This window comes from Eleginops maclovinus, chromosome 22 (assembly GCF_036324505.1).
Source record: "Eleginops maclovinus isolate JMC-PN-2008 ecotype Puerto Natales chromosome 22, JC_Emac_rtc_rv5, whole genome shotgun sequence".
Classification (NCBI taxonomy): domain Eukaryota; kingdom Metazoa; phylum Chordata; class Actinopteri; order Perciformes; family Eleginopidae; genus Eleginops; species Eleginops maclovinus.
The window spans coordinates 17647365-17674319 of NC_086370.1; the positions used below are offsets into that span (position 1 = coordinate 17647365).

The 26955-nt window shown below is 40.7% G+C and overlaps 2 protein-coding genes across 3 annotated transcripts; both read right to left on the minus strand.

Annotated features, from left to right (window-relative positions):
* Positions 1–2471: 2471 nt before the first annotated feature.
* olig3 (oligodendrocyte transcription factor 3) lies at positions 2472–3451 on the minus strand. The gene has a single exon (XM_063875413.1). It carries the CDS (start codon positions 3348–3350, stop codon positions 2472–2474), a length of 879 nt encoding a protein of 292 aa, XP_063731483.1. The 5' UTR covers positions 3351–3451.
* A 15254-nt stretch (positions 3452–18705) lies between these two features.
* si:ch73-52p7.1 (uncharacterized protein LOC100321084 homolog) lies at positions 18706–26638 on the minus strand. Of its 2 annotated transcripts, XM_063874213.1 has the most exons (3): positions 26590–26638; positions 24834–24948; positions 18706–20492 (listed from the first exon to the last, which is right to left on the minus strand). In XM_063874213.1, the coding sequence occupies exon 3, from the start codon at positions 20417–20419 to the stop codon at positions 19643–19645; it is 777 nt and encodes a 258-aa protein (XP_063730283.1). In that variant the 5' UTR covers positions 20420–20492; positions 24834–24948; positions 26590–26638; the 3' UTR covers positions 18706–19642. The 2 variants fall into 2 exon arrangements, with proteins under 2 accessions (XP_063730283.1, XP_063730282.1); XM_063874212.1 differs by lacking the exon at positions 26590–26638 and having other exon boundaries at positions 18706–20497; positions 24834–24947.
* Positions 26639–26955: the final 317 nt, after the last annotated feature.

Below are 26955 nucleotides of genomic sequence, written 5' to 3' on the forward strand. Positions count from 1 at the left end.
GCATAAATACTCCGGTTGCCATATGAGCATCGACCAAATTGTAAGATTTGCATTTGTAACGCAACAGAAAAGATAGGGATTTACATTAATCTCTTTAACATTCTACTGGCATGGTTTGCATGTGTCCTGTGCATGTTATTTGCATCTGCATGAGTGTATTGTGCATTATGTTTTGGCTTACTTACAAGTGATCCCCCTGCATGAATGTAACCGTGCTTGATGGCAGCAGCAGCGGCAGCAGCAGCAGCAGTTGTAGCAGTTGTCTCAGCTTTCCTCGGCTCCTAATTAGCCAGAATTAAGAAGTATTTCTCGGCCCATTGAAGAGTCCATTTCCTTTGAAACCAGAGCATAATAAACCTTAAGTAATTACCCCAACTCATGACTATTAACTCGCAAACCGCCAGCTTCCCTTGACAACATCCTCCTCAGTGTTGTGTGGTTAAAAGGCCATTGCAGCTACCCAGCTATTTACATCCCATCTGGCAGCCTGCGAGCGAGAGACAGGCTGAACTCATTCCTAAAGACAAAAACCAAGAACTCTTTCACTCTCTCAACTTAGCCACAGACTTGTGTTTTCTTCCCTCCAAATAAGTTACAAAAGGGCTTCTCTTTTTCTTTTTCTGTCTTTCTTTCTTCCTTTTTTTTAATCCACTAACTCATTTGCATGCACCGAGGCCGAGGTGGGGTCTGAATGTATAATCTTCCTGCATTTAGTAGCCTGTAATCCCGACGCCTTTCCTGTGATGTGATTTTCTCCTCTTGGTCCCCCATGAACAATTAACTTGTAATCTCCACAAACATACATTCTGTCGCTGCAGAGATGAGATGGAGGAACACCCAAGGGACCCGGCGGACAAACTGCTCTGCGCTCCCCGAGGCGGAGCTCCATTCAGCCGGGCTCCATTAGCCGCAGCCAGTCCCTCATTTTCCCTTTCGTTAACATTCTGTCAGCTGCTCAAAAATATTGAGTAAATGCTGTCTGACCCTGTATCTGTTTTGGCTTATAAACTGGTGTCATTGTGAACATGGGCTGAGACAGAAGATACATTAAATACCTGATAATACGTAATCAGATTTAAAAATAAATTCAAGTGGCGTGTGGTTGCAGGAAATTGACCTGTATACATTTTTAGGGATTTACTAACTAAATGTTACAGTTGTTTCATGCGAACATAATCCTTAAAGTGCTGCTTTTCCCCTATTTACCCAGGGAAATTAAATTTCAGTAACGAAAATTAAGAGGAAGAATAAAGCAAATTATCAGAAAGTGAATTTAGTTTTTGGGTTTGCGTTTTAAATAATGTGTTAATAATCAACATAGGTTATTTCCTTTAAAAAAGGACTTTATTTGAAAATGACTTTGTTTATTTAAACAATTAAATTAGCAAATACGTGCCAAAGGTTGTCTGTAAAAGGAAACTCAGCGTAATGTTTTTAAAGAGGAGGCCTTTGAAATAATACACAAAACAATTTTAGATATTTAGTTTAAATAATAAAATGCGATAATTAAATACTTTTTTATTTGGATTAAAGGAAAGTATTTGGTGGAATAAAGGTTTGCTTTCATCCAAATTTATCAAAAATAATTTAAAGATAATATTAAATAAATCAAAGGTTGTTTGTTTGAAGGCTATAAGGTGTTATTATATAAATAAATGAAATAAAGAATAGTATATTTGAATTAAACTATCCTTTAAAAGTTCAACTCAATATGTTGTTTAATTGTTTGAGTATCCAGTAATAATTAGAACAATCAGGAGAAGACAGTGAGATAAGATCCATAATTTCATTTTTATTGAAATTTCATCCAGGGACGCTGGGCGATAATAAATATTTCATCAGTCATCAACAATGTACAAAAATAAAGACACGGGGTCTCTTGGCAAAACAAATTAAGTTCAGCACAAAAAAAAAACAATCATGCTGTGATAATTATACTGTCATGCAAAAAAGAAAAACGACTGACAATCAAAAATGGAAATCAGAGCACAAATTGACAAACATTGTGAGCCACCAAATAAAATGAGAATTTAAAACAAATATAGCCAAAAAAATAGCCAAATACATAAATGTCACTATTTTCATTTACAACTCAAGTTTAAAATCCTTGGTACAAGGCACAGAGAGCATTCTTCGTTTTCACAAAATGACGCCTGATACAAAAAAAGGAAAATAAAATCCAAATGTTCATGCAGCTTCCCTCCACTTTTACACTGTGGTGTGAGACTAAAACTCAGACACACGGAAATTGTGATGGCATACCCATTTCTTTTCACCTTTAGATCGGCAAAATCAGCAGTCTTTAAAGTCCTTGTTACAAGGAGGAAAATAACTTTTTTTTTTCTCATACGCCCAACAAGAAAACAGAATAAACAACAACATGCACCAGTGAGACCAAATCCCCCCTCATGCCCTGAATCCTCTATTTACAAACACCATCACATTTCTCAGTCTCTGCGGGTCTGCGGGCATCATTTCATCAGGTCCTTGCCCTCCACTGAGAGTCTGGTAAGGCTGGAGGAGGTGATGGGGATGTGTGGAGGAGTAGGCACCTGGCAGATGGTGCAGGGGCACGGCAGTCCGGCCCAGTGCTGGAAGCCGGGGCCCAGTTGCAGGGGCTGGGGTGCAGCCGGGGAGCCCTTCATAAGGGGGTGTGGGGCTCGGATAGACGTGAGGCCTGGCAACGCGCTGGACAGTGTGGAGGATGTGGGTGTTGACAGTGCGCCGCCGAGAAGAGGGTGCACCTGGTGCGCGGCTGCTGCGGCGGCTGCAGCGGCGGCAGCAGCAGCTACGGGGCCACCGGCGTGCCCACCTGGGCCCCCAGCGTGACCAACTGTGCCGCAGTGGAAAGCCGAGTTGTGACCTCCGTAAATCTCCCCCACAAGCCGCTTCATCTCGTCCAAGGAGCTGTTGAGCATCAGGATGTAGTTTCGGGCGAGGAGCAGCGTGGCGATCTTGGACAACTTGCGCACCGAGGGCCCGTGCGCGTACGGCATCACTTCGCGCAGGCCATCCATGGCCAGGTTGAGGTCGTGCATGCGCTTCCGCTCCCGGCCGTTGATCTTGAGTCGCAGGTGGTACATCTCCTCCTCCGTGACTTGTTTCTTCAGCTTAAACTTGTTGCTGCTGCTGCCGCTGCTGCTGCTACTGCTACTGCTGCTGCTCTCCACGGATTTCGGGTCTCCGGATCTCAGGAGGTCGCTGGCGCTAAGCTTCTGTGTGGAGGAGGACACGGACGAGCCAACGTGGTGTAGGTGATGGTGGTGGTGGTGTGGATGATGTTCTCGAAGTGACATAACGTCCATGTCCGGGGAAGATGCTCTGCTGCTCTGGCTTGAGTCTGAATTCATTTTATGGGTTGGCTTCAGAGGTTGTTGTAGGAGGTCTCTCCCACTTTCGCTCTCTCTCTCTTTCTCTCTCTCTTAACTCCCTCTCTCTCTGTCTCTGGTCACCTGATGTTGTCCCTCCTGTCCCACGCTTCTGTCCCTCTTTTCTCATCGGTGTCCACTTTCTCTCTGTCTGCCTCTCTGTGTCTCTGCGGTGAGGAGGACACTGATAGTTGGTATTTATACACGCAGGGAAACAAAAGTGGCTTTCCTATGCATAACGCCTAGTTAGGAGGATGACGTGCCCGTTAGAAAGGGGGCGGTGTGCTTTGACTGTCCCAGTGACCGCGGTGCGCAACCATTCACTGCCATTGTCAGGACACTGCTGGGGGGCACCGCGCGCCTCTCTTCTTCTTCTCCTTTTTTTCTTCTCTTCTTTTCTTCCTCTTCTCCTGGGATCAGAAAAGTTGCTCCTCCGGGGACGAACATGGTTAGTTTTGAAATTGCTTCTTTTATTAGATTTTTTAAAAAGACATGTCATGGAAGTCGTCTCATTAAAAATACATTTTTGTTATACTATATTTGATCCAAAGGCTAGCGAAACGCCTATAATGGTTGTCTGGGCATTTCTGTGTGCTGCGCAATTTTTGTCTTTTACGCGCAAATATAACATTTATTATACGCAAATATAACATCACGAAAAGTGTTTCTTGTCAATACATAATTTTGGGGTAATCTGCAGCAAGAAAAGTCAGAACCATTCTCTAAAATACCTCCCCAGCATCTCACTCATTGCCCTTTTTCAGTGTTTTTCAGACGGTCAAATCTTAAAGCAAACTCTCTCTGGTTGCCTGAGGGAGTGAGGAGGAATGAAGGGAAATTGCTTCCCCATTCAGCAGCTTTTGTGCCGCAGGGGAGCCGGGCCTCCGCTGGGACAGAGAGGTAACAGGCCGCTCCGACTCCCCGCACTCTGCTGGCCATATGGCAGCATGTGGGCCTCATGTCTGGACCTTCATAAAACCTCTCTTCGCTCCCATGTCATGTACTTAAACATTTTCGTTCAATTTCTTTCATTTTCAATATTTAATATTTCTTAGCTTATGACTTTGTTTTCCAAACAAAATTCAAAATGGAAAAACATATATTGAATAATAATATTTAGCAAATAATCATAAAAAATGTAGATTTAAAGTCATTCAGAATACGGAACAAAATCTGCTGATGAAAAAGCTATACCATTTTCACAATTCTTCACTTAAGGTGCTGTTTGAGGTAGACACTACACACAAATGTAGGATGTTACAAATGCCAAACTTTAAATATATTTAATAATAAGAAACTCACAGAATGAACATTATAAAATAAAATCATCCACTATATTTTCACAATGACCCTATTTAGAAAAATAAACAGACAACATTTATCCTCTTAAAATGTATTTCATTGATTAGTTAAGTAATCAGACAGATCACTAAAGGTGTTTTTGTATTTCATGAATAGAACAATACACTAAATTGAGTCAGCATTGTCTATATTGAGCTGCTGAGAGTGCTCTCTCCACTCTGAAGAGTCTCCTCGAGATCTGTTTTGTGAAGGTGGAGTGGAGGAACAGGCCTCCAAACAATAACACGTGGAAGTAAGTGAAGCACAACCACCTCAGCATCCATCCCTCCGTCCGTCCATCCGTCCATCCAACCGTCTGCACACCCACCCACCCAGCACTTCAAACCCAGATAATAAAGTCTGTCTCAAACTCTGCTCTGCTCTATCCTTCGCCAATGAGATCCCCCTGGTAGAACAGTAAAAATGAGTATTCCCGGCCTCATTGTTGGCCCTGCAAAAGAGCCCTTCTCATAAAGGTGCTGCCAATGCAAAGAAAAAGCGCTGGTCGGCTTTGCTCTCTCTTGGTGGCATTTGAAAGTGTAAAGCTTTGAATACCAATTGCTTGAACTGGACATATGTGAATCCGCTGTAAGCCTACTAATCCTGTCCCCAAGTGTTTCTTTGTGTGCGGGGCAGCCTCGCACACCCAAGAGAAAGTGTTCCTAATCCGGCCAATGTGGAGAAATGTGTGAATGAGAGGGCCAGAGAGGAGGTGTGTGAGCATGTGTGTGTCAGGTATCAGTTTGTGTAGGAAGCACATGCTTTGTGTGTGTGTGTGTGTGTGTGTGTGTGTGTGTGTGTGTGTGTGTGTGTGTGTGTGTGTGTGTGTGTGTGTGTGTGTGTGTGTGTGTGTGTGTGTGTGTGTGTGTGTGTGTGTGTGTGTGTGTGTGTGTGTGTGTGTGTGTGTGTGTGTGTGTGTGTGTGTCTCCATCTGAGGCCCCTGGCTCCACACCACCAGGACACTGGTTTATTCACCGTTCCCCACAGACTGTCGCAGCAGGTCGCCCCTAATGTGCTCTTTTCACTGCGTAAGCTCCTCGCTTTCCCTTTTATTCCTCTGTTCGTATCTTCTTTTTTTATCTCTTTCCCTCTCTCCTCCTCTCAAACTGTTCCTCGCTTATACTCTCGCTTTCTTCTCCCCGGTTGTTGACTGTTTTTTTCTCTTTCTCTCTTCTTATAAGTGGCTCTTTGCCCTCACTTCAGATTATTTTTGGCAGCAAAAGGACAACTAGTTAGCTGCTAATAGCCATTAGATCAAAAATGTGGGTCAATACTGGGTTAGCTTCACACTTTGGAGGGGAATGATTTTTCAGCACAAATTAATCAGACAGCGACGTTTTTGTCAGAAAGATATAGGATGTATTCTGAATGTGATTTCCTCTTTTAATACGCAGCTTCCCTCAGTTTAGAGCTATTATGAGTTTCAGCTCCTTGTTTAAAGGTCCATCCCGCATATTCACTGTTTTGGTTCACTCTCACGACTAGCATCATTTCTTGCCACAGCATGCAACAGTTTTCAGTAAAGCTTTATAAACCCATTGTAATAAACAGTAGAAAGACACAGTCAGAGACTAGCTGGTGAAATAAGATGAGCATTTAGAGACAGATGTTTTCAGCAGTAGTGTCTGATGACCAAAGCTAACCGTAAATATTGGACTTTCAATTGTTTCAAACACAACTCCAAATAAATGATGATGTTGCTCTGTCACATGATAACTTTGAAGTTCTAAGGTGAGGAAACAAGTCACCTGTATATTCAAGGTTTTAAATGCATCAACTCTCTCTAGGAACAACCTATCTCCCCACCAAGTCTCCCTCTTGGATGTGCCATGCCACTACACCCCCTTTAATGAGCTCAGGTTAGTAAACAGTTAATTGAGGCGTCCCTTCAGCAGCATGTGAGGACAGTATAGTCGTCCGGTTCACCGTCCCTGAAACAAAAGCAGTGTCATTTAAACATCTCTGTGCTGAAAGGAACACGCAATACACAGTCAGAGAGAGACACAAGGTCAAGGTCGCAGCCAAAGGTGTCACGGTTGCTATTAAAGTGGAACATTATCTCTTTAAATCCACCATATTTTTCAAATTCATGTCAAATTCACAATAAATAGGTTCATTTAAGTTACTGTTTTTGAATATTTGTGGCAATTGGGAGCGATATACCAATACTTTTATGCAAGCACTTTCTGTTTGAGTAATTTAACACTGGAATCTCATCCTGTTAGAGATTGTTTTTGGTGTCAGTTTACTGAAAATAGCTCCAATTTGTCGCTCTGTCTAAAACATGCCGGCAAGTTCTAAATAAACCGCTGCTGTTCATTATTTCACATACTTCATTTTTTTATCTTACAAATTGTGTCCCACCTGTTTTTAGATAACTACAGTTTTTTATTCTGTTTAACAACAAATGAGTTGTTTGAGTTTACCAAAAATATATATGATCCTTGGATAAAATCATCCCCTCAAACTGTGAATGGGATGTTTACAAAAGACCGGCCTGTTTGGCTTTGGAGAGAATCACTTAACTGTGTATTGTTAAGGAAATCAACTAAGAATGTGCCAGTTTGCTTGCATCATGTTGATTTATGGTATACAGTATTGTGCCAAATGCTTGAGTTACTGCTGATCTATGTTCCTTTTTATTTTGCCTGTCAAAGACACCATTTGAAGTTGCACAAAGAGAGATTTCACAAAGGTTGGAGGATGTGAACGTCAGATGGAAGACTGCAACACGATAGAGATCTGAGCGTAAAACCCTCCAGCCTTCTTCAAAAGTATAGTGCCGAAATTCATACTGTATATTTTAAATTAAAGCAGTAAAAAGATGCGCTGCAACTCTCAGAAATGTTTGGCTAACTTTTAAAAGCCTGGGTTTTCCCTACTCTTGGTAAATTCTGTGTAAAAGAGAATATCAATAAGATTTCTGTCTTTCTTATTCCTGTTTTGTGAAATAGTAAACAAACCTTCATAATACAGCAAGCCTTTAATTAAGGAGACGATCAAACAATTAAAAGCTCGTTAATTACAGACCTCACAAGCGTCTCCGCCAACATGAATATTGAGGTCCTAATTAATATTTGTGAGGCTGTTTTGTTCTTGGAAGGCATTGGTGTTAATTAGGCAGAAACAAGTCAAATTAACATTTCATTAATGAAGAAACATACCTTCATGTTCTTATTTCTCTCTGTCAGATCACGCTCTGATTCAAATTTGGCATCTCAAAGCTTTCTGAAGCATGTTGATGATGAGTTTTATCAAACAGAAGTAAGTTTTCTGTTATGGATTAATTTCCATCCCGATGCATACTGCTCGAGTTGTGTATTTTTTTTATTGTCTCTTTTTGAAAAGAGAAGTATTTTCTGCAGTTTGAAAAGTCCTCATTTAGTTTTGAAACTTTTCTTTTCTAACTTTGATTTGCAAGATATCTCAAATCCCAATTCAAGGTCAGATTCAACATAGACAAATCCCTCTTCAGCTCAAATTATGTTCACCTAATACATATGAATAATTGAAGTTTAACCTCAACACTTTTTTGAGGGGCAAGGGCGATACGCTTATCCCCTTCTGGAGGAGAGTTGGAGAAGATCAAAACCACCCTTGTCTGTCCATTAGATTGATGATAAATCAATGGACAATGTTTCCTTAATGCCAAATAGTTGAATATGAAGCTACAGCCAACCCTCAGCTTATTGTGGTTTTATTTGATAAAATTATCTTTATATCACAATTAGAAAATTCAAACACACTGTTAAAAAAAAGAAGCATTTATTGGGTCACAGATATGCAGTAAGCATGGTCAATCATTTTTTAGTCCTGCATTAAATTATTGGATGGTTTACCTGCTTCTACCTGGCTTAACTGCGCATACCCATTGCACGTGATCTTCTACAACAAGGCATCTGTGAGTACTAACATGTTCTTAATGATAATGTTGGGTGATGGTTGGATACGGTTTGTGATGACAACAACAATCTACTTCTCTCCCAAACGCTTTCTTGTTGACTCCAGCAGTAGTCCGGCAGTGCACGATCATTTATTTGGGTGGCGTGTCTTTCGAGGAAGAGCCTGGGATGTTTCTCATGTTGGATACTTTCAAAAATAGTCCTACTTTAATCTGTACAAAACAAAAATTGAAAAATGATGTTTCTCCCTTTTTAAAAGGAGGTTATGAGTCAGGCTCTCTTCTTGGTCATAAGTTAATTCCTTGGTTTTCCACTGGTTGTCTTGCAAAACTGTTTAGAGGCAAGAAGTAGAAATGAAATTATTGCAAATTGTAGTTTTTGTGATTTGGCTTTTATAAACAATCAAGCTGTGGTTGATTGGTGAGATTGAGAGGTGTTTGAATGTTGTTTTTTCTGGACGGAGCCAGGCTAGCTGTTTTCCAGTGTTTACATTCTTTCGGATCAGCTAAGCTAATCAGCTACTTGCTGTCGCTGCATTATATTTAACAGACCAAAGTGGTATCAATCTTCTCAAAAACAAATCTCACACTATTCCTTCAACCTTTCTGCCAATCATCGCCGGTATCATCCTCACCTCGGTCATCAGTCGCCCTCCTTCTCCTCATTAGACTCACACACACACACACACACACACACACACACACACGCGCGCATTCACACACACCACCAGCACTTAACCAGCCTACAGCCCAGCCCACCAGCTTTTGCAACAAGGTTCTCCTTTTAACTGTCCCTTTCAGCGCGGGACAATCGAACACCTCCCATCGCCTCCTTTCAGGCTGCAGCTCCAGACCCCCCCCCCCCTTCTCCCTCCATACTGCTCCCTGTGTCACTTTGTGTCCGCTTCGCCCCCTCGCAATGGGTGCACATGACCAGAAAATGAAGCAGGGGTCTCTGCAAGCGGGGAATGAAAGCGAGTATGTTTGTGTGCGTTTGAGAGAAAGAGGGAGAGAAGGGGAGAGATTAACATGTAGGATTTAAGACGGGGTGAGGGTGTGAGGGTGAGGTTACATATAGAGAGGAACGTTCGGATCAGGTCTGCTGCATGTACATGAATGAGTGTGTGTTGTGTGTGTGTATCCATCCATCTCAATCAATATTGAACAAGATCATGACAAACTGAGGTTTTGACCATATAATTATGAGGCATGAATTGTATATTGTCACACACACACACACACACACACACACACACACACACACACACACACACACACACACACACACACACACACACACACACACACACACACACACACACACACCATTTGAGTATTGCAGCCTGCAGGGTGTAAAGATTGGTTACTATAAGAGGGATTATTACTTCATTAGCTGCTAATGAAAAATCATACAAACAATATCTATATAGTTTTACCGCTTTCATTTTTTAGGGAATCATGAGTGTCTTCCATGTCATCTTTGCTCTCATGAGTGTCTTCCATGTCATCTTTGCTCTCATGAGTGTCTTCCATGTCATCTTTGCTCTCATGAGTTCTTCCTTGTTTGAATCAAAGGTCTAAGGACAGATGATGTCATATGCTTTACAGATTGTCAAGCACCTTTAGGCAAATTTGTGATTTGTGATATTGGATTACGAAGACATGACTTGCCTATTAATTCAAATGTTAAAAAAAACCCTCTTTGACCTGCTGTCTCATGGTACCATTCAAGGAAGTGTCACACTTTCTTGAATCACTTTTACAGGGTTTTGTTTCAATATATCCAAAGGTCAAGACTCCTCTTAAATGGATCACCAGCATGCCTTGTGTGCAGAGACAACAGCAGTTACTGTTAAATCAGATTGTTCATCATCGTTGCTCATCAAAGCTGATACCAGACCTAATTTTCTGGGGCCTGAAGGATGAATCGTTAAGGAAATGAATCGTCTGCATATTTTAATGCTCTGAGAGAAACTTTATGGCGTGAGTGAGAAAGAGACTTCATCAAACACATCATCTGTCCTGTGACGCTTTGCCTTTTGACACCAGTTTGCTCCTGTGTACAGCACTGTTAATTTATGTGTCTGCTCGTGCTCACTTTCCTGTACGTGTTTGAAGGCATGTGTGCCGTGTGTTTGTGTGTTTTGACTGCACGCAGCAATAATAAAAAACGCACCAGCACAGGCCACATTTTTCAAGTTTGTTTGACGCATTTAAAATGCTAATAACCAGTTTATTATGTGCTACATCAAATGCAAATGCTCGTTTTACTGCCGTGAAGTTGGGCCGACGTTAGCATTTGCATATCTTATGTCTATCTCCTTAGCATGCATGGAGGAACTGGATAGCGGGCAGACTCTCAATAAATAACATTAACAGGCACATTAGATAAACAAGCTCCAATGATGCTGCTATTAGGGAATGCAGAACCATAGCCCGCTTAAATAAAGGTGTTTGACACAGCAGCATATGGTGTGCAAATTCCCCCAAATCAACCTAACGCCAACGTTATCTGGAAATGTCAGGGAGAGCAGACGGATTGAAAAAACATCGCTTTTAACGGCAGACGCTTTACGATGTTGAGAAAATGCTGCGGAGGAATTTGCCTCTTTAAGACCAACTGGCGGCTGGTGTCGTGTGTGTGTGTGTGTGTGTGTGTGTGTGTGTGTGTGTGTGTGTGTGTGTGTGTGTGTGTGTGTGTGTGTGTGTGTGTGTGTGTGTGTGTGTATGAAAAAGGAAAGCAGTTTAGGAACTGTAATTGTAAATGAGAAACTTTGTCCGGTTTAATGTTTGGTTCACTTTAAGTCTTAATCACATTCAGGCTCCATTCAGAAACCCACTAAGATGTGAAGTAAATATTGTATAAAGAAAGTTCATACGTTCACATTAAAGCATCTTTGACTATCACAGCAGCAATTCATTATGATTATGAGACGGGACATGGTGACACTTTAAGGTGGCTGGTTTTGTTTCTTTATAGTGAGTGTGTGATTTGGCATGTTCACAGATGTTTCCCCTGAGGAAGCGTGTTAATGTACAGCAGAAAGTTAACTTTTTATCACCACTACAACACAGTCAGATATGAAATGCATTAAGAGTTAAATTCACAAAACACTAGAGGGTTATTTTATAATTAAGTTATTGACAGCAGCAAATGAATAGTCTTGTAACATATCCTGTAACGCTTTGTTTCGCTGCTGCTGTTTTTGAGCATACAGTGAAAACATACAAAACAAATGTTTACTAAGTGTATGAAGTTATTTACATTTATAAAATATTTCCTTTCTATTTCAATTTTAATTAAAGAAAGGTTGGGTAATGGTGATGAAAATGTATCCAGAGGTAGAATATTAAAGATGCATTCACCTCATATACAGTATCATGTACTTAAGGTTTATTTTACAACGATGACATTTTAAAACCGGAATCAGGTTTTTAACTAAGTAGAACAATTTGTTTTTAAAAGAAAATCCTCTTTTTTTGGTATTTTGGTTCAAGATAAAGGCAGAAACGTAATGCAAAAATGAAGAAGTTTACGAAAAACAATGTAAGATATATCTACTTAAAAAAGAAAATGGCTGTAAAACGTTTAAAACAAAGACGATGGGATGTGAACAATATATTTTCTAAATGTACAATGGATGAAAGTATGACAAATATGTGCAATGTGCAAAATGATCACCTCAACCCCCACGAATGTCATAGATGTCTGCAACATTTATTGAGTTTAGCACGATGAATCAAAGCATGGAACATCAACAACCTGCACAACTTAATATGCAGTATAATTAACCTGACAGTTGGATGGGAACCCTATTTCCTCTCTTTTTAAGTGTCGTGGTATAAATATATAATTATAACCGTGTTAAAGACTTTCTCTCTTTAACCCAACATAATCCCCTCTCATGTCTTCAGCCCTCCTCTCGTCTTTGTTGAAGGCCACTTGTGACGAGATGCCAGCGTTCACTTGTTCCTCCATTTGTCCTCACTGTAAACCTAGGCACTCCGGACAAGTGTCAGCTATACCACAAACAAATGCTGAAGTGTAGATGCTAATGCTCTCTTTGTATCACTCTCTCCTTCCTCCTTCCAGCCTGCCTCATAATCTCTCCTCCTCCTCCTCTCTCCCTGCTCCTAATCCGCTCCACAGCCGTGAAAACTCTCCATGAGAGAGAGATGACCCGTTCTAATGGGTGGAGGCAACCACCCACACACACAGCCGTGGAGGGTCCAGCCAACACACACACACACACACACACACACACACACACACACACACACACACACACACACACACACACACACACACACACACACACACACACACACACACACACACACACACACACACACACACACACAAAAACATCAGATCCACTAAGCTGGCCTTGCTTAGTCTAGATTGTCTGAATAAGACGCAGCGAGCCGGGAACACGCTACGTGATTTAAACCCCCATTATAACCCATTTCAAGGTTGTTGAGAATCTGCCCTGCTTTTTTCAGCATAGAGAGTCAAAACACGTGTCTGATGCTGAAACAGTTAGTTCATTAATTGAGTAATCACTTGGTAGACCAGTTGGTACAGGTCCGATTTTCTCTGATATTCCCCAGCTTCTAAAATGTGAGGATTGACTGTTTTTCTCGTGTTTATCAGAGGCAAAGACAGAAAACAAGCTCTTTTTTATCCTGACATTTCACAGATGGGTAATTAATCCACGGATTAATCAGTAATAAGAATAGTTTTGCAATTTTAATGTGTAATGGTTCAAACGTTTAATTATCTTTATTCCTTTTGGATTCACCACCAAATTGCTGATGCAGGTTAGTCACACGTGAGAAAGTTCTTACATTGAAAGTGAGATATCTGGCAAGTTCTGTATGTTTGCTCAAATATCTCCATGTAAGAACATTCAAAGTCATCAGGTTTCCGTGCCTTACAGATTATTAAAGTAAACAAAGATTTACTGAGCAGCGTAAAGCATCCCAGTGTATCAGAGCGGCTGTTTGTGTGAGCTGAGTGTGTGCAGGTGTTGAGCTCTCAGTGGGATCATTCAGCCATTTTCCTGCTGCTTCCTGCACACTTGTTTATTAGACGCTTTAAGGACCGTACAGCTGCTTTTGAATGTTGTTGACCAGTTAGGCACAGATTGCTTAATGTTTCACATCCCTGCTGACCATTTAACGGAGTGTGCCAAAAATGTCTCTTCACTTCACCTTTAAACTATTAACGCCGAAACTGAAAACTTACTGAAGAGAGGCAGTCAGGGAAAATGATTCCAATTTGTTTTGGTCACATGTGAGTTCCTCAGGTCGGAGATTTGACTGGTAAAGTGATAATCAAATGTACACTATCCTTTTCCACGATGCCACTGTGTTCTTTTTAATGAAATATTTAATTGTTAAATTGCTCATTAATTAATGTAACAAGGTGCATGTAGGAAGGGACTGGATTATACAAAACAGGTGTAGGTTGCTGCTAAATTGCTTATAAATTAGGCCTTTATATATATAAAAGAAAGATAATGTGCTGTTTGCTCATTAATAACTTATGTATGCTCACGTTTTTATTGGTGGGGTGCCTTTACGACCTCGTTTAAATAATAAAAAGTCTCCCCAAAAAATACAGAATTTTTTGTTGGACAAATGTGCTGAGGAACATCTGCCCTGGGATGCCGTGACACACACATCACCATTCAACCATCTCACACACTCACACACACACACACACACATACACTCATGCTAGTTAGCGACAGCCCGGCTAGCCACAAAGCTTTGCTACAGTAGCATTTCCTGTAGACCAGCTCCTCGGGTCCTGCTTCAACAGATGGCCCGACTGGTCCCTGGACAGGCCTGCAAGAAGGGGGGAGTGTGGGAGGATTGGGGAGTTAAAGAGGGATGGAGGGAAGTTGCTGGGGGTTGGCACCCTTTTAGGATGACAGAGGGGGGGGGGAGGGGGTGGGTTGAGGGAGGGAGGTAGAAGACATATGTCCACAGCCCTGGCCCCTGCCGACCGACTGTCTATGCTGGCTGCCCGGCTCGCACACACACACACACACACACACACACACACACACACACACACACACACACACACACATACACACTTAACTTTTTTGCAACCAAAACTGTATTTAAAAAGCACATTTTAAAAGTGAACCTTGTGGGGACAAAACGACAGCCCCCATAAGGGATGTCAGTCCTCCTGATGTGATTGTAAACACAGTTTGGTCCCCACACTTATACACACAGATGCACAAACTTACTCCACTAAGCCTGCCATAGCTCCTCTCCCTCTCCATCTGCACCTAAAAGACCCACGTGCCCCGACAATGAGGTGACCATGTCACTGCCTGAGCCGAAGCAGAGGGAGAGGGAGGGAGGGAGAGAGAGAGCGAGTGAGAGAGGTGAGGGAGGGGAAGAGGGAGGGACACATTAACAAGCTATAATCTCAACTGCCTTATCCATAATGCATTGTGTGGGCCAATTTACATGGTGCTGGTCCCTCTGGGAGAAAGGAGATCATCCATCACATTACTTTATTAGCTCCCTCACAGTCTCTCACAGATGCACACACACACACACACACACACACACACACACACACACACACACACACACACACACACATCATTATTTGTCCCCGCCTGTCCTTCTCTCTCTCCCTCTGTTTTGTTGGCCTGTTTTGTCATGGTTGTTGTTTTAAACTGCTGCTGCCTCTATAAAACAACTCCACACCGTGTCGCGTTGTGCAGACTGTGACAAACAGGCAGGGATTTTTCTTTTAAAATATACAACAATAGATTATTTCAAAAACTGCGACAGCCTCGGGTTTCAGGATGAGTCATGGAGGAGTTTGGAGTCAGAGGATTTAGGTAAATGTCAAGAATCTGATGCCAGGGTTTGTTTTTCTGAAGCAAACTTTTTTTTGTTTGTGCATAAATCAATAAATCTTGCAATAGTAAATCCACAAAGTATCATTAATCCCTGCTCATTTTTCTTCAGATTAACATAAATTGAGACACTTTTTAGGGGAGATTTGAGGGGATACAAAAACCTTTGGCAACAGCTGAGTATTTAATATTGTCTGCATGAACTTAACTCTTCCTTCACCCACTAAGTGTTTGAATGTGGTCATTTCGTATCAGCAGTATCAATCTGGGCCTCTAGGAAAAAATGTTTTTACCTTTGTTGTGATTTTTTGAGATTATTTATTTTATCAAATACAGCAGTTATCAAACTTGCGCATATTTTGTTGTGCATACAGAAATGTTGTTTTTAAAGATCTTTAATTTGCTAGGGTTTGTATGCAGATTCTAGTTCAATTGAATTGAACTGCACTTTAGACTTAGTAAACTTCAGTTTCTGAATAATGTAGATACAAAAACCAGTTTCTACTAATTATATTTTAAAATGTGTAGTTTTATTCATGATAAATTATCAAAATAAAGACATTTGGATCTTTTTGCACACAGCGTACTTTGAAACAATACGCTCGTTTTATTTTTGTGATGTTTTTATAGTTCATATACACAGAAATAACTTTACATTTCATTTCAGATGAGTATCTCATGGATTATCCACACAGATAAATGTCTGTTATAACCATTCACTTAACTTTATTTTTATTTGTTTTTATTTAACCACTAACTATGATCTAATTAGCATAATGAATAAGGAACTAAATTAAGGTTTAAGAAGTTGAGGAGAAATTATTTCCTCTTAAATCTAAATCAGTCCAGATGATACAGATACATAAAAAATACATTAACATGTCCATAAAAGTGTGTGTGTGTGTGTGTGTGTGTGTGTGTGTGTGTGTGTGTGTGTGTGTGTGTGTGTGTGTGTGTGTGTGTGTGTGTGTGTGTGTGTGTGTGTGTGTGTGTGTGTGTTTAATGACTGGGTCGAATGAAATCTTCTGTGCATGTGTCTGAGAAATTAATCGTTGGCACCTTAGACACACACACACACACACACACACACACACACACACACACACACACACACACACACACACACACACACACACACACACACACACACTAGTGTATAAAAAGAGCTATAATTGCAATCATATATGTGGGGTTTCAGCACTGCACGCCATACCGTACCATTAGTATCACAAATAAGTAATAATTTGCTAATGACAACATTATGTTGAGTCAGTTTAGGGGCAATTAAAGTGAGTGATATTTACATATGCCCAATGAATCACAGAGCGTGGCAGTTCGGGCGGACTCTAATGAATATTCATCCAGGCATTTCTCCCCTGCGCGCTGCAGTTTATAAACTGAATTATGGCTGATTTGCCCTTTTAAAAAATGAACATGGGCGCATCTCCCACAAGGAGGCGGCGAACAATAACGTCTGATTATAAAAATGTTTTACTGCTAAACTGCCGGTGAGGAGACGGCGGCAGCGTGGTTAAAGGAGGAACCTAAAATCAATCCGGTTTAGACCCCGCCTGTCCACCTTGTTAGACGCGCATATTACGCATTCAGACAGTACTATCAGACTGAACATGTAATTGATATGGTTTTTTGGAGGTAGTTTGGAGAGGAGGAAGAATGACTCCGATCTTAAGTCAAAGGAGAAGTACCAGATGTTAGAAATACTATGTTACAAATAAAAGTCCTGCATTCAAAATGTTACTCAAGTAAAAGTAGCCTACTAAAGTATTACAATCAAAATGTAGGCTTAAAATACCAAACGTAACTTATTATGCAGATTGGTCCATTTCAGAATAATATATATCTTGTGTTTTGATTATGCAGTAATTATTGATGCATTCATTTGTTTATCAAAGCAGGTAAAGAGGCAGCTATAGTGTTGGTCTTATTTAGGTGTTGTTTATATTTCACATTATTAATCCAAATCTCTAACTAAAGCACAATAAAACCCTATGAATTGTAGTGAAGTGGTAGAAGCAAATAAAGCAGTCCCTCAAAATTGTACTAAAGTACTCTTAAACCACTGGTAGTTCGTCTTCATATTAACCCAAGTAGAGGTCACGGTTTCTCCCCAATCTTTTAAGGATGGATTTCTGTAAGAGGGGGCTGCCTCAAGACCAAATCTGGGGATTTCTCCGGTAATTGCCCCCGGTTTTTGTAGTGGGCGGGGCTGACCTCTCAGGTGCAGGATCAACAGGCGACATCAGTTTACATTCAGGGCGCTTAACAAGATGGGCCGCACGTTTATCATGCAAATAAGCAGCTCTCTAGCAGGTGTCAGCACACACACACACACACACACACACACACACACACACACACACACACACACACACACACACACACACACACACACACGAATGCAGCGTCTTTAAACAGGACTGCAATCATTATCAAATTAACAAATGAAAACAAAGACACACACGTCTTTTTTTTAAATGACAAATGCAGCTGTGCCTCCTAATGAGCAGATGTAAATATAAAAAGGAAAAGCAACAACAATTTATTTGTGTAGTTTCAGACTGTTCACACCTTTAAAACGTGACTTTAGGTAGATTTACCTCCGGAGCAGACCTATGCAAAGCCTTCCTTTATAAACTCGTGTGGTTTAATAGACAATATTAGACTTGCCAAACATGTAAACATAATGTATATTGTATACATTCAGACTTTATGTGTCTGATGGTGGAGTTGATTCGATTTGGACAGACCAAGTTTTGGTTTGGTTTGGTTTAAAATTCACAAGTCATGAGTTGATCATTTATTTCTGTTTGTGTTGTAAACAAGTGCAAGTGACATAGTTAATTTCATTTTTGTAAACAAATAATATCACGCCACACTTCATTAACTATTAACAATGTACCACTCTCCTAAGAAATGACCTTCATCCCAAGCTTTGAAAGTGCTGAGATGCTTCATGACCCATTTGTTGAATTTAATGTTTACTGGATTTTTTTTCTCCTGCTGTCAGTCAGCTCAGTCCTTCCTCACCACTTCAGTTTGCGTTTTCCTCTTTGGCTGAAATGTATCTGCTGCCATCTTGTGGTTTAAACCTGCATGCATTTCAAATCAAACTTCACTGATCCCAGAGGAGAAGGTCTTGTGCTGTAACACAGGGGTTGTACAGGGAGAAAATGAAAAAAGCAGAGCTGGGAAGGATTTATTCTGAAACAAAGTCCAAATCTGTGGAATTTCCTCCCTCCAATTCGGCTTGGATACTAAACCCTTCTGTTTTTCTCATCTGATAAACGTGGCATTCTGAACAGTAGAAAAAACAGCCAGCAGGTTTTCAGTCAGTGTGAATTCAGAACTTTTGTTGGATGAATTTCTTGATGGTAGCTCTCTTTGGTGGCGTGGAGAGGAAAAACAAGAGGAGAATAAACTTCACAAAGCCACCAGATCTCCAATATCATTTTATATTAGGGATTACACCATTTTCTCATTTCAGAAACAAAGGACTCGTCAGCTGGAGGCGGTTGGCTGCTGTTATGGTCCCTCAGAGGGTCTCATTAGTTGATATATTTTCTCCTATCATGCTGAAAAACAGCTATGCATGCTTTCTAGGCTACTTGGGAAAATTCAATTAAAGCTATTTGACAATAAAAATTGTGTTTAGTTTTCTTGTTTTTGAGTGTCTGCAAATATTTGTGTTCATTCTGGAGTAAAACAGTTATCCATGTAAATCAGGGACGTATGCCTGCAAGAAAAAAAAGAAAAAAGTTCCTAAATGTAATTAAAAATGTCAACATTCCTTTATACGTAACTATCTAACTCAGGTTTGAGTGTTGATTGCTGCTCAATCTTTGTATTTGTCAATGTATTTTTTAGTATGTGACAATGAAAAATACAAAGTAATTTAGCCCGGTCATGTGAGAAACAGAAAAGTTTGGTAGCCATTGGTTAACAGACATGTTTGATAAGCAAGAGAAAAGCAATTGGGAAAAACCAGACTTAATAATCTTCCATGATAACTTAAGAAACAAGATTGTTTTTGTAACAGGACCCCTGCTGAGCATGACAGTGATTGTTTGCAGGTCTGGAACACTGGATCATCTTCCTGTTGTTGTTCTGAGTAGCTCAGTATCAGTACACAAAGCTGACATATATGACAGAAGTCTCTGGTAGTTTCGGCAGGTGGAGGTCCTGAAAGGGCAGCATGCCGTCGTTGTCTATATGTGTTTGGACAGTGTAGGCTTTGGCCTCCGCTCCCCACTCCAGCACCGAGCTGTGGATGACTCCTAGTCGGGCCTGTTCATGAAAAGCTGCTCCCAGCTCCCTTCCCAGGAAGATGTCCTGGATCTGAGATGGGGAAAAATCGAAGGAATCTCTCTGCAGGTCCTCAACCACGTCCATGTTTGTGTCTTCATCCCTGTTGTATCTATTTGTGTCAAAGTGAGCTCCATTATCCCTGTCTGGGTCACTGTTAGTGTTTCTAAATGTGTTTACATCTGGACTTTGATAAACGGGCCTCTGCGCCATTTTCACCATTGTCAGTCTCTCCAGGTGCTGCACAGAAAAATGTCCCTCAAGCGACGAAGAAAGCGTCTCTCTGGATCCACAGTGGATGAGAGTAAGGTGCTTAACCTCAGAGTTGTTGAGTAGACGTGCCGTGTTTAGCGGTGATGTGAACCAAACTGTTAAACGTCTTGCCCCGAAAACAGGAGTCGAATACGACTTGATGTCCTTGCATCTGCAGTCTGTGAGGGACGACAGGCTGCAGGGCTGCGGGAGGTGGCTGCAGGAGTAGTAGAAGAAGCTGTTGTGGGTCACATAGGCCAGACGCAGGTCAGAGCGCTGCAGAGCCACCGACACACACAGCAGCATACACAGAAGAGGGGCGGGGGGGCTGAAGGCAGCCATCACTGCTGCAGGAGAGTCTCAGGGAGCATGTTGACTCATGTAGGGGTGTGTGTGTGTCTTCAGAAACATACAGCTAATCTTAGAGAAAAGAGAACACACAATTAATACCAGAGAAATACTAAACAGCGTTTTACACACTTTATATATTAAAGGGTACATGATAGTCTAAGAGGCGGGTCATCCCTTAACAGTTTACCAATCACAACAGAAACGACCAGCTAACCAATCAGAGCAGCCTGGGCTCTGGTTTCAGACAGAGGGTGAAAAGAGGTGCTGCAGCAGTATGAGAAAAATAAAAACCTCTTTGAACATTAAAGCATGGAAACATGTCACAGTAGAGGCACAAAATACAAATATGAACCTGAAAATGAGCAGAATACGGCCCCTTTAAGTGAAATATTTGAATACTTTTCGTTGCATTCCAGGATTCTTTTTTATGTTGTAATTTAATCTTTTGGTAACACATTTGTCCTCCCAATGTCCGATTCTATTACTCCGGTTAATGATTTACAACCACCCGGGGTGCTGGTGTGAACTTTCAATTCATCAACACATAATAAAGTTATCTCGACATAAGATAGTAATTTTGACATTTTTGTGGCAAAAGTTCAACTGCTGTTAAATCCAGCATTAGTGAAAGAAATGTTTATATGAAAATAAAAATGCTTGGGTCATATAAACAAACTCAGTCCTCTTTCAGCGCAGTTCAACTTTCATACGGGAGATTCGTGTTATTGGATATGTGAGGGAAATGGTCAGAGGTTGCTCCCCGGTGTCTCTCATCCACTAAGTATGGCCTTACTAAGACGTGAAGAGAGGGGATGTGGACACACTGACAGCCGGTTTGGATCAGCTCTCTGACCCACACACACACACACACACACACACACACACACACACACACACACACACACACACACACACACATAAACACAAACGGGTGTGTTCCTTCCTGCACATGGCTTGGCACTTGGAGCCCTCATTGAATTTCACACATACACACACATTTTGAAAATTATAACTGTGAAGATTGCTTTGAGATTCCAGGGAAAACATTGTTTAGAAATCTTGGCTTTCACAAAGGCCTGGGCCACGAACATGACTCTCTGCCTCGTTTTGAAGCCAGGGCAGAGTTGACCACCACATTCTTCCTCTGGCCTCATGTGACATTAAAACAGAAGTGAATTATCTACAGTATATTTAACTTCCTGTTTCTCATCCCCTTTTTATGCCTTTAAAGGTTGTAAAAAAATCCTATTTTGCATTGTCTGACAGTATTAGTATGCGCTTAAAAGTATTTATGGCGGCACAATTCAATACAAAGGCTTGTGCATCATTTATACAAAAATGTCAGACTGATGTTTTTGGAGACACTGTGGAGGGTCTGAACAATGTTTGGCTGCATAGCATTAGTTTTTACTTACCGACCACAGCAGGCCAGAGAGAGCTTGCTTGCTTCTAAAAATATCTCACAGTAAATAACATACTGAATGTATTTAGTGACTCAATACATTTGACGGACAGTGTTATTGACATAAGGTGTGAAGCTGCTTAAAGTACGTCTTATGATCCTCTGCATTTGTATGGTTAACAAATCCCACAAAAACACCAAAATATCAAGACTCTTTTGGTATCAAGCTTTTACCTAAAGCTATAGACCTCCATTGGTCCCAAAAGTATTACTGTAATGGCACAATTGAACTACGTCATGACATGTTTCTTTAAAATGCTGAACACAGGAACCGCTGTTTACTTTGCGTAAATGGGTCATCCATCATCCTGCTGCTTAAAAAATTGCAACTACAATATTTGATTCTGTTTGTGTAACATTTGCTCATATCAACAGTGCCTTGTTTTAAAGATCTTTATGAATTGTAACAATACAAATGCAGAGTATCATAAGACAGACATAGTTTCAGACATAATGTCATGACACTGTGGTCCTCGAATGCATTCAGTTTAATAGCGTATTTCTCATCACTAAACCAATTTTATAAAACCTGTATGTCTGTCCTATGAAAAGGCTTAGGCCCGGGGGGCAAATGCGGCCCATTGTCCGTTTTGAATCGTGCAGGATTGTCCAAAGTACGGCCCGGGGGGCAAATGCGGCCCATTGTCCGTTTTGAATCGGCCCTCAGCTAATGATAATGGAATATGGCCCACACATGAAACTTGTGCTTTCCTTATATTGCACTTATTAAATACATATGTAAGCATATATTACACAGTAGTATTCATGAGTAATAAGCCAATTTTTCAAATAAAATGATTCAATTCAATTTGAAAAGCTTTTTCTAACAAATCTTGGTTGATAAAAAAAGCCCAATAACTTATTTGTAAAACACATGTGAAATGTACCCCTCATATTTCCCCTTATTATAAGCAATCTGAGGTTTGTGTTTTAAGGAATGAGCTGCCAACACTTGTAACAAAAATACCTGCATTTGATTGACTTTGATAACTTATCAATTAACTTACGAACAATATACCTCACCTCTACTGAGTGGCCCAGCCTGTCGTATGTTTTTCTATATGTGGCCCTCGGTGGAAAAGGTTTGGACACCCCTGGCTTAGTGCCTTAGACAGGCTGGGGAAGTTGTAAAGTACACTGTGATGGGTGGTCTCTAATCATATAAGAATATCAGCAGTCTTGTCCTTCAAAAAAGCTTGAATTGCTTCCTTCATTATTTAAATACAAATGAAATACAATTGGATTATTTTACAGTAGCTGGTGTGATACGTCTAAAATGTTGCCGAAATTCAAACTGAGCAAGTCACGCACTTTATAGAGCCACCTTTTTTAAGACAGAAGACTTTGATTATCATGAGTTACATATTTGGTTGATGATCCATTTTAACATCCAGCAATAGTTAAGAATCTCCTTCTAAGAAAAGCAACAGATTCCCTGATTGCAGTGCCCAAAAAGCAACAAAAGTTTGAACTAACAATCCCTCTAGCAGCCCTAGTAATTATGATGGGAGCAAAGACCGCGAGACAATGTTGTTTTGTAAAGCTTGACCACGACCGTTCCCGGAGCTTAACCATGTGTTTATTATTGAAGCCACACTGACAGAGGTTGCCTGGCAAAAACAAAATAGTCATTTTCAAACCTTATCCATATTATATGGGATTTATTTTCAACTCTAGAAGGGTGTTCTTCTAGAGGTCATGGACAAACAACAGGGTTTGTTGTTGGAAGACTTTACAAGACTTACTTTCAAGCTACATTTTGACATTTTGGGAAACAAACCTTATTAATTTATTGCTGAAATTTGGATGACAAGAGAAACAAGATAAGGTTTATACAGTAAATAAGCAAAACCACCAACCAGCACCTATAAAAATATCACTTTTTAAATGGGATATTTCATCTGTACAGAGACAAAGGTGTTAAAAAAATACAAATTTAACATCTTTTATTTATTTTCTTACATATAAACATATTTCTTAAAATTACACAAAACTAGTTTAAAACTTTGTCTCAAATGTGAGGAAAATTAGCTATTCAATATTCAATGGAAATGTCCACCACATTTTTACGTTCAGCACCTTATCATCTCCCTAAGAAAGCATATTTCCTCCAATTATGAGGTATTCTTTTTAAAGTGTTTTTTGTTAAAACAAATGACTTAAATAACCATGGCCTCTTCATACTGAAGCTATGGGCATAATGCACTCAACCGTACCGCACACATTTCCTCTAGATGCTATTAGAGGAAAGAAATCAAGCTTTTTTATTTCAAAAGATGGAAATGATATGTTTTGTTATGCAAATTGATACTGAGAACCAAGGGAAAACCAGTATATGAGCAAGATGTTGACCAGCATTAGAAAAAACTTATTGACAAAAGCTCAGTTCTACTGTCACGACCACCTAGCTCTGCCCAGCTTTGTGGAAAACTGTGAAGATTTACTTTTAGATAGCCACAGTTTGGTTTCTTTCAGGAAGAAAGTGGTTGTTTCCTGGATTTAAAAGACTTTCCACCCACAGCGATTAAAATGAATAAATGCCTGAGCACATATCTGGATGAGCTATGATTCACTCACTTGAAAATAAAATGACTCAAACCTCAAAGATTTGGATAAAGACAAATGTTTGCCCAGTAAGACATCTACCATTTATTCTCACAAAGCAAACTTTCACAGATTTAACGGTCAATCCGGCATCATAAGCAGCTGCAGTGTTTCTCAGTGACATATTTTACACTTTTCCATCACAACAGATCTGCAGGAATGTTTCTATTGCATAACTCATACACAGGAATGTAAATGCTCTGTAATGTTATGTGAAAATATACAGCAAGGCTTGTCTTTCTCTTTCTTTGACGGTCCAACTGCAGTAAATTACAGTAAGTGATCACCAATGCTAGTACACAGATAGAAGGTTTTCCAGATTTCTGGGGTGTAACTCACCTCATGTTGCTGCTGAAGAGCTGATATGTGAATGCGTCAGTTTGAGGCTGGGATGGGGAGGAAAAATCACACATCCAGCTGACGTCATGATGGGGGAAGTGTCTTTCAGAGGAAGCTGTAACTCACATCAAGTGCAGTTAGAGTTCAGCCTCAAGAAGTGCAGACTAACATGTGGTCTTACCATAACAGACCTGAAGCAAAACGTATACTATTCATAGCCTATCTATATAGGCCATTGTACAGTATGTGTGCAGGTCCATTTAGCATATTATCTTTTGATAGAAATCCCATAATGTATACAAAACTGTATTGGCATTTTGTAGCCTGGCTAATCAAAAACATTTAAAGTAACATTTATAAGATTTGATGTCTACAGGTCAATTTAGTATATGATCTTTTATAAGCAATCCCATACAGATATGTTTACAAAAATATATGGTCATTTTGAAGCCCAGTGGCGTCGTTAGGCCTGTTTTAGGGGGGCTGAAGCCAACAAAGCCAACAAATTCAATAAAAAGCGGCCAGTATATCAGTTTGAATAAATAATCATATAACCTCTCATTAAGGACTTAAATGTGATCATAAATCTGTCAGTTTCCCTTCACTTCGTAATGTACGGTGCCCCTTTGGTGCGCTCCACTACAGGGTTTGATTTAGGTGACAAAGACACGGGGCCCAGACAGGTAAAGCTGAAGAGCTACCCACAAGATAGTTTTGGTACGCAGAAGCGAACATTTCACCACAGCTGGTTTGAAAAGCACAACTGGTTAAAATATTCATTCAACCAGAATACCGCTTTCTGCTTCCCATGTAGAGTATATGACAAACATATGATGGTGCAGCCATCATGAGTGGGTCCACTGGAGGTGTACAAGCACATTTTAGAAGGCTCCATCCTGAAGCTATTTATTTGCATTGTTATGCTCATGAACTTAACCTGGTGTTGTGCCATACTTGCAAGGCCATCTCAGAGGCTGTGGAGCTTTTCGGCTTGTTGGAATGTGTGTACTATTTCTTCAGCACCTCCCGAGTGAATCATCATAAGTTCATGGAGGCTCAGACAAGGCTTGGGTTGACAACAACTGAGCTTGTGCAACTTTCAAACACTCGCTGGGCATGTCAGTTGCGATCGATCAATGCAGTTCTTGAGACATTGCCTGCCATTTTGTAGTGCCTTTCTGCCATTCGATCCCCCATCGCTGTTGGTCTCAGAGCAAAGCTCTATAAGTTCTCAGCATTCTACGCACTACTGATGTTTCAGTCACTTCTGTCTGTATCCGAAGGACTTCACAAGCTCCTTCAGAAACAGACTTCAGAACTGACAGAAACTTTGATCTGCAAACAAGCACTGTGTGACAGGCTTAAGGGCAAACGCACAGATGCATTTGCCACAGAGCTATATGAGAGAACCAAAGCCCTGTGCCACCCACCCACAGTATCCCAGAACCAGGTGCCAAGACAAGGCATAAACAGAGGAGAATGGAGGATTTTGTGCTGGAGGCAACTGCAGGTTCACGCACTGAACTGAACAACTCAGACACATTGAAAAGAGAGTTACTTTTGCTTGTGTGGACAGGATGGTTGGCGAGCTCGAACAAAGATTTTGCAGTGTAGATGCAGGGCTACTAAAAGGCATCCAGGCATGCAGTTCTAAATGTGAGACCTTCTTGTGTGAATCACACTTGAATGAACTTGCAAAACACTACAGGATTGACCTGAAAACAGAGGAGGTTCTGGTGGCCAAAAACTTTCTTACCTGGAAAACAGAGGCTGGATGTTCACCTGAAGATATATTGTCTGTGCACAACCTCCTTGATTCAGACATGTTTCCCCCTATGAAGGCAACCATCCGAGTTGCCCTAACAGTGCCTGTAAGCAGCTGCTCATGTGAAAGGTCCTTTAGTGCACTGTGTCGTCTGCACTCCTGGCTGCGTCAAACAATGGGTCAAAAAAGCCTTCACAGTCTTGCAGTCATGTCAATTGAAAAAGCCGAGCTTCAGCATGTGAGTCACAACAGAGTGATAGACCGATTTGCCACCCTTAAAAACAGACGGCATTCTTTGATGCTTCCAACCGCCAAGTAACGTGCAATTGTAACGATTTTTTTCCTTGTTAATTTTAA

Excerpts from the sequence above, each read along its gene's own strand:
- olig3 (XM_063875413.1), bottom strand. The coding sequence starts at position 3,350 with ATGAATTCAGACTCAAGCCAGAGCAGCAGAGCATCTTCCCCGGACATG.
- si:ch73-52p7.1 (XM_063874213.1), bottom strand. The coding sequence starts at position 20,419 with ATGGCTGCCTTCAGCCCCCCCGCCCCTCTTCTGTGTATGCTGCTGTGT.